At 42.1% G+C, this 8,081-nt stretch overlaps 1 protein-coding gene across 1 annotated transcript; it reads right to left on the bottom strand.

Moving 5' to 3' along the window:
- Positions 1-699: 699 nt before the first annotated feature.
- LOC115197497 (RING finger protein 141) lies at positions 700-7,657 on the bottom strand. The gene is made up of 6 exons (XM_029759110.1): positions 7,525-7,657; positions 3,130-3,315; positions 2,126-2,234; positions 1,751-1,929; positions 1,476-1,583; positions 700-1,366 (listed from the first exon to the last, which is right to left on the bottom strand). Exons 2-6 carry the CDS (start codon positions 3,264-3,266, stop codon positions 1,216-1,218), a joined length of 684 nt encoding a protein of 227 aa, XP_029614970.1. The 5' UTR covers positions 3,267-3,315; positions 7,525-7,657; the 3' UTR covers positions 700-1,215.
- Positions 7,658-8,081: the final 424 nt, after the last annotated feature.

Genomic DNA, 8,081 nt, shown 5'->3' with positions numbered 1-8,081 from the left:
TTCGTTGGACCAGGCAGTGTTTTTCCACTCCTCAATTGTCCAGTATTGGTGATGGCGTGCCCACTGGAACCAGTTCTTCTTGTTTTTAGCTGATAGGAGTGGAACCCAGTGTGGTCGTCTGCTGTAATAGCCCATCTGTGACAAGGACCGACTAGTTGTGCGTTCTGAGATGCTGTTCTGCACACCACTGTTGTACTGCACTGTTATTTGCCCGTTTGTGGCCCGCCTGTTAGCTTGCAAGATTCTTGCCATTCTCCTTCGACCTCTCATCAATGAACTGTTTTTGCCCACAGGACTGACTGGATGTTTTTTTGTTTGTCGCGCAATTCTTGATCAACCCTAGACACTGTCGTGCCTGAAAAGCCCAGGAGGCCGGGCCTCTGAGATACTGGAACCGGCGTGCCTGGCACCGATGAGCAAACCATCCTTAAAGTCGCTTTAGGTCAGTCGTTTTGCCCATCCTAACATTCAATCGAAAAGTAACAGAATGCCTCGATGCCTGTCTGCCTGCTTTATATGGCAAGCCACGGCCACGTGACTCACTGTCTGTAGAAACAAACCATTTTCGTGAATGGGGTAGTGTACCTAATAAGCTGGCCACTGAGTGTATATACACACACACCTTTAAATCTTATATACACATCCACTTTGGAGAGCAATCATGGAAAAATATGGAAAAGTAAAAAAGAGAACATAAAAGAAATATAACCAGTGGTTATTGCTAAAAGTGAAAATCACATAGGCACATTTCTATAAAGCAAACCAAATCCTATCTACATACCCCAAAACTAGGCCAAGGTTTTTTCCTGACGAGAAAAAACTACAGGCCCTACACTAAGTCAGGGGAAAACAACAGGCCCTACACTAAGTCAGGGGAAAACTACAGGCCCTACACTAAGTCAGGGGAAAACAACAGGCCCTACACTAAGTCAGGGGAAAACAACAGGCCCTACACTAAGTCAGGGGAAAACAACAGGCCCTACACTAAGTCAGGGGAAAACAACAGGCCCTACACTAAGTCAGGGGAAAACAACAGGCCCTACACTAAGTCAGGGGAAAACAACAGGCCCTACACTAAGTCAGGGGAAAACAACAGGCCCTACACTAAGTCAGGGGAAAACTACAGGCCCTACACTAAGTCAGGGGAAAACCCCAAACTATTCCCGATGTCAGTTTGTCTGTCACTAATTTATCAGTGTCTTAGTGTTGACTAGTTTAAGGTCTGTGCGGATGGCCTGCCTCGTCAGCCAGGTTGAGGATATAACCAGCTACGTCCTCCTCTGTAGGGGCATCAGGCATCACCCACGACTCATTAGCAGCGGTCACTTGCAAGCGGCATATTGGACAATTCCTGCTCTGCCCACTCCTATGAAAACAAACCAATTAATTTAATTGACTCAAATTACCCATGAAAATTGACCTTTTGACAACAGATTTATCTGTGGACTGTTGTGGCTAGTGTCCGTCTCTCTTACCACTTGTCAATGCACTTCTGACAGAAGCTGTGAGCACAGGGCAGGATGAGGTCAGATTTCCCATCCATGCAGATACAGCACTCTTCCTCATCAGTCAACTGCTTTACCCTGTATGGGAATAAACACAATGGCTTGCATCACAGACCAATCACTCAGCTTCCAGACTTCCTCTTTCCCACAATTGAGAAGAGCAAAGTAATAAATGAGACTTGGAAGGATGGCAACGCAAGACTACACACAGAAATATGAAAGAAAACACACAGTGATGTACTAACCTGCCCATCCACACGCTGGCCTGACAGGAGTCCCCTGATGGGAGGTTTCCAGACGGGAGGCTGGCGCCCTCTGCTGACAGCACCTCTGCTGCCTGGCTGGTAATGTCACGGTACAGCTGAATGAACTGGTACAGGTTCATGATGCGAGACGCCTCCACCATCCCATTTTCTTTGTTGATCTGACAAAACACAGGGCAATAAGACACTTTTCAGTCTCAAAAACATGCACATGCCATGCACACACACTGCACACGACAAACAATTTAAGTTTCAAAAACACACACATGCCCCGTAAAAAGCTGGCGAGAATGTAGACTGATTCACAATGACAAGTCTCGTTCATTAGAGACCAACTTCAGTTTGTCCCTCTCTCACCTTGGTACAAACTATTCTCACAGCCACTTTCCACAGAGCAGAGGTGTCCGAGCCAGTCTGGACTTCAAAGATCAGGTGTTTTTGCTGTCCAGCTGCCAGCTTAGCTGTCCTGTCCAGTTCACATTCATGGAGAAACATTGTTTAAATTATTTCACCGTAAGGGAAGGACTCACTAATGGGAACAATGTAATAGTCGTGGAGAAGATTAGGCTCATCCCCACCAATTAAAGGGATGTTTGATTATTATGAGTCATGACATTTTTGCAATATTTTATGATCAATCTTTGTAAGGTAAGTCACTCTTAAAGTTATCTAAGAGTTTGTTTTATGCCACTGGTTAAGTGCTGTCGTCCAACCAAAGCAATGCATTTTCTGTTCAATTCAACACTGTCACCAAACTATCCTTATTTTCTGTCACTTACTGCCTATGAGAGCTAAATTTACACTAGCGGCAGCAAGGCCTACTGATTGGGGAAGAGACTAGGTTAAATTCTAGTTGGCCGAGAATGCTCTAGCTAGAGCTGGGACAATAATCGACACCGACCATACCGATCACGTAACGATATCAGCAAAATGCCTGCAATAATAAGTAGCCTATACTATAGAAATGCGAAGTTTTAAATGAAATACATTTACTATTATGTGTGATTGTTAACGGGACAATTGATAGATACAACCGTTAAACTAGTAGTACTAGTTTAAATGATAATAAAATAAATAAAAACGTTCCATTTATCGTTATATCAATTCAGGCAATTTATCGCCGCTCTCTAGCTCTTGACTATGTTCCTAACCTGGATCGTGTCAGTTAATAACCAGTGGTGTAATTGGATAATGATCAAGAAGTGCCAGAGGAGGACCAGTATGTCACTTTGGGGCCTTAGCTCACCATCTGGAAATGAAAGACAGCTATTCTCTTTGCCTACTGACTTATTACAAAGAACATGGAGTATATTGAAAACATGGAGTATATTGACAGTATGACACAACATAGTCAGCCTTACATGTCATTGAGCTCTGCTACCCTGCCCAGGAACTCCTCGTAGTTGAGGTAACCGCTGTCTCGTACCAGCCCGGCGTGTTTCACCAGCTTCTCAGGTAGACTGGTCATCACCGCCTGGCCTGAGATCTGCTGGCCCATCCCGACCGCGCTCACACAAAAGCACTATGAGAAGACAGTGCAGGGGGGCCTGACCGGGGGATACCCAAACAAACACAAGCAAAGTCACCAAGTCATTTTACCTACTGTCTAGAGCAGTGGTTCCCAAACTTGTTATAGTCCCGTACCCCTTCAAACATTCAACATCCACCTGCGTACCCCCTCTAGCACCAGTGTCGGCGCACTCTCAAATGTTTCTTTTTTGCCATCATTGTAAGCCTGCCACACACACACACAATACATTTATTAAACATAAGAATGAGGAAGGCACTGCATCGCAGTGTTAGCTGTGCCACCAGAGACTCGGGGTTCGAGCCCAGGCTCTGTCGCAGATGGCCGCGACCGGGAGGCCCACGGGGCGGCGCACAATTGGCCTAGCATTGTACGGGTTAGGGAGGGTTTGGCCGGCAGGGATATCCTTGTCTCATCGCACACTAGCGACTCCTGTGGCGGGCCGGGCGCAGTGCACGCTGACCAGGTCGCTAGGTGTACGGTGTTTCCTCCGACACATTGGTGCGGCTGGCTTCTGGGTTGGATGCGCGCTGTGTTAAGAAGCAGTGCGGCTTGGTTGGGTTGTGTCTCGGAGGACGCATGGCTCTCGACCTTCGCCTCTCCCAAGTCCGTGCAGGAGTTGTAGCGATGAGACAAGACAGTAACTAATAACAATTGGATACCACGAAAATTGGGGAGAAAAAGGGGGTAATTTTTTTTTTTTAAATAGAAAAAACATAAGAATGAGTGCGAGTTGTCTTCACAACCCGGCTCGTGGTAAGTGACAAAGAGCTCTTATAGGTCCAGGGCACAAAAAATTATATAATAACAATGAATAATTTTGCTCTTTATTTAACCATCTTACATATAAAACCTTATTTGTTCATTGAAAATGAGAATGAGAAGGGTGTGCTTGAAAGGATGCACATATCTCTGCAATGTTGGGTTGAGAGTCTCAGTCTTAAATCATTTTCCATACACAGTCTGTGCCTGTATTTAGTTTTCATGCTAGTGAGGGCCGAGAATCCACTCTCACATAGGTACGTGGTTGCAAAAGGCATCGGTGTCTTAACAGCTCGATTACTCTGGAGCGCAGCCCAATCCATAAACCTGGCAGTGGCTTATGATTAAATAAAATATTCACAGAACCGCTTGTTGCAGTTTCTCTTGTTCAGATATCGGTAAGTGGACTGGAGGCAGGGCATGAAAGGGATAACGAATCCAGTTGTTTGTGTCGTCCGTTTCGGGAAAGTACCTGCGTAATTGCACACCCAGCTCACTCAGGTGCTTCGCTATATCACATTTGACATTGTCCGTAACCTTGAGTTCATTACCACACACAAAAAAAATCATACAATGATGGAAAGACCTGTGTGTTGTCCTTGTTAATGCAGACAGAGAAGAGCTCCAACTTCTTAATCATAGCCTCAATTTTGCCTCGCACATTGAATATAATTGCGGAGAGTCCTTGTAATCCTAGATTCAGATCATTCAGGCGAGAAAATACATCACCCAGATAGGCCAGCCCTGTGAGAAACTCGTCATCACGCAAGCAGTCAGACAAATGAAAATGATGGTCAGTAAAGAAAACTAAGCTCGTCTCTCAATTTAAAAAAACGTGTCAATACTTTGCCCCTTGATAACCAGCGCACTTCTGTATGTTGTAAAAGCGTTACATGGTCGCTGCCCATATCATTGCATAGTGCAGAAAATACACGAGAGTTCAGGTGCCTTGCTTTAACAAAGTTAAGCATTTTCACTGTAGTGTCCAAAACGTCTTTCAAGCTGTCAGGCATTCCCTTGGCAGCAAGAGCCCCTTGGTGGATGCTGCAGTGTACCCAAGTGGCGTTGGGAGCAACCGCTTGCACACGCGTTACCAGTCAACTACGTCTCCCTGTCACGCCATCAGTACAGATACCAACATGAGCAGCAGCTACATTTGGCTACATACGGACTGTTAGTGGAACTCCCGCGAGAGTAATGGTTCATGTGATTGGATGTTAATTATTTGACTAGGCTACCTGTATTTGACATTGTGTTGTTATTTCGCTGAACACTAGATGGTTTCATTTTATTTTGTGGCAGTGAAACAAGGCTACTCAGGCGAGAAAAAAACCTCACCCAAATGTATAGCCCCATTGGAAAATATAAATGGACTGTTTAAAAATGTGAAGAAATAAAAAAAAATGTTTTATGTGAATCACATTTTTTGGGGCGTACCCCCGACGGCATTGCGCATACCCCTGTAAAACGGCTCATTTTCCTCTCCATGGCAAAATTATTAGAATTCCATGACATTAGCTGTAAAATTGCTAAATCTTCTCTCCGCCCCATGGCAAAATGTGAAGAATTTGAGATATTAAATAACCTTAGTCATTTTGTAAAAATATCTAAAGGGCTGGACAGCTAGGTAATTTTACTTTCAATGCATTGACATGGCAATATAATGTTACAATTACTGTCATATCCACTTGAATATTGAGGCAGTTAGAGCTACACAAACCAGCCATAGCGGGCTAGCTAGTTACTAGCACAGAATTGATAGGTTTATATATCAAAGATGAGTTTACGTTATTGTGTCCAGAAAGAAGTGTCCAGAAAACCCTCATCACCAATATCAATGTTACAATAGTAACTGTAACTAATGATGTCAGGACTGTTATGTAATCAACTCAGACATCAGTTGACATGGTAGATTCAATTTGTTACTATAACATTGATAAGATCCCTACAAAATGATCTGCTTTTCATAGACAAGTATTCTTAGCGTGGTGGTTAATAAATAAAAAAAATTCCCCGCATAGGTTTTTCATTTGGAACAATAAGGATATTTTGTATAGAAACAAAGTCTTTATTTTTTAAAGAACTGGCTTAATAATCATATCCTGCTGATGAGTCAACTTTTTAATGCAGAAGGATTGTTACTCAATTATGAGGATTTTTTATCTTGTTACAATATCCCTGTTACACCAAGAGAGCTCGCCATAGTCTTTGATGCTATTCCATCTGGAACTCTCATGTTGTTTAGAGGTGTAACCAGACCTTACCTTCTTCACCTGCCCTCGCTTGATTCAGTGGTCTCTCCAATAGTAAACGTGTTTCTCCTTGCTTCCTCAGAATAACATATCTATACGCGCTTCATTTCAAAAGGGATATTGTATCCATTTCTTATGTCACAACTTACTGAAATACATTTGTCAATATCTGTTGGGAAAAAAGTCTGCTTATTACCACACAAATACCTGCTTGTTAACAAGGTCAAAGAGGTCTCTTTCAGAATGACCCATTTACATTTACATTTACATTTTAGTCATTTAGCAGACGCTCTTATCCAGAGCGACTTACAGTAGTGAATGCATACATTTCATACATTTTTTTTTTTATTTATGATTTTTTTTTTTTCTGTGCTGGCCCCCCCTGGGAATCGAACCCACAACCCTGGTGTTGCAAACTGGGCTACAGGGAAGGCCAGAAGTATTACCCTGCGAGTCAGTACATGAAGAAACTCAGACATGAACAGTACTTTTTGTGTTGAGCATCCAGAAACAGTTTCTACATGTAAAGAAATTATAGAAAGATATTCATAGTTTAATAATTGTTAATATTCTTGATTACTTGTTTTTCTACGGGAGAACGTTCTGCTTCCTTAACTATATAAAAGGATAAAGAAAAACAATTCTCATTAATCTAATTGTGCTAATGGAAAACTTTCATATTGATAAATGTAAATTCACTTGTAATAAACCACTCTTCCGTGTTTTCTAGAAGGAATTCGAGCAGTACATTAAGACCCTCCTACATTCTTTTAATAAGAAAGCTGCTAAAACAATCAATGTGTGCATCTTTTAAGGTATTTGTATAATCTGTCATTTGTTGTACCCCCTAACATATGTTATTGTCCTTTTGTATACTTCTTGTATGTATACTGATTTTTCTGTAATAAAATAAAATGTGACCAAAATGTGACCAAAAAAAGAGAAAACGTCAGTTAGCAAGCTAGCTAGCCTTGAAACGAACACTTGCTGTCACACGAAAGGCTTGCCCAGCCTTTGGCATTTTATCTACAGTACTGCATCTGGCACATGCATCGCACTAATTATCTACGTTAGCTAACTAACGTTATCACAATGTATTTATTGGTAGGCTCAGATGCTAACTTAGATAGCTAACGTTAGCTAGCTAAGAGAAAAACACACACAAGCCCATATAAGAAAATCGGTCTACATTTGGTGACAACAGTTCAGCTTACCTGGTATTGCTACGTGTCAACATCGATATTTCGCAAACCACATGCAATCAGCAACGTTTAATCTGTTTGAGAGTCTGTGTTGTGGTTTTTGTGTGCTGGCGAGCCTGTCGCAGAATGATGACGAAAGATAATAGTACGCAAACGTCGCACTGGATTTTTGATGCAGACCACTGGTGACTCAAACAAAATTACTGCCAACTCAATTAATTAATTCATGAATGTAGAAAGAAAGAAAGAAAGAAAGAAAGAGAAAGAAAGAAAGAAGGAATAGTAATAAAAACATGGACAGGCAAACATTTTGCACAATGTTTTTTATGTTTGTGAATATAAGTATTTTGCAACTAAGCAAATTCATGAATGTAGGCTACACTAGAGAAGAGCCGAAGCGAGAGGGTAAGCAGCAATGCCAGGGTTCGACTATGGGCCCATTGATCCACCATCAGGAACAATTTTACACATTGCCTTAGGACAAGTTACTTCTCTACTGTTTACCATTCTTGCCAAATATCAGAACTCAAAATCAAACTGTTCATGCAATATAATACAATTGATGTGTT

Source organism: Salmo trutta, chromosome 7 (assembly GCF_901001165.1).
Source record: "Salmo trutta chromosome 7, fSalTru1.1, whole genome shotgun sequence".
Classification (NCBI taxonomy): Eukaryota; Metazoa; Chordata; class Actinopteri; order Salmoniformes; family Salmonidae; genus Salmo; species Salmo trutta.
The sequence above is the reverse complement of the archived record's forward strand: the minus strand, read 5'-3'. Positions and strand labels throughout refer to the sequence as shown.

Bases quoted from the DNA above. Each gene is read 5' to 3' on its own strand.
- LOC115197497 (XM_029759110.1), bottom strand. From the start codon at position 3,266: ATGGGCCAGCAGATCTCAGGCCAGGCGGTGATGACCAGTCTACCTGAG. The intron at 1,930-2,125 runs GTGAGAGAGGGA...GTGTTTTGTCAG, and splicing joins TGAGAATAGTTTGTACCAAG to ATCAACAAAGAAAATGGGAT. The intron at 1,367-1,475 runs GTAAGAGAGACG...TTGTTTTCATAG, and splicing joins CAGAAGTGCATTGACAAGTG to GAGTGGGCAGAGCAGGAATT.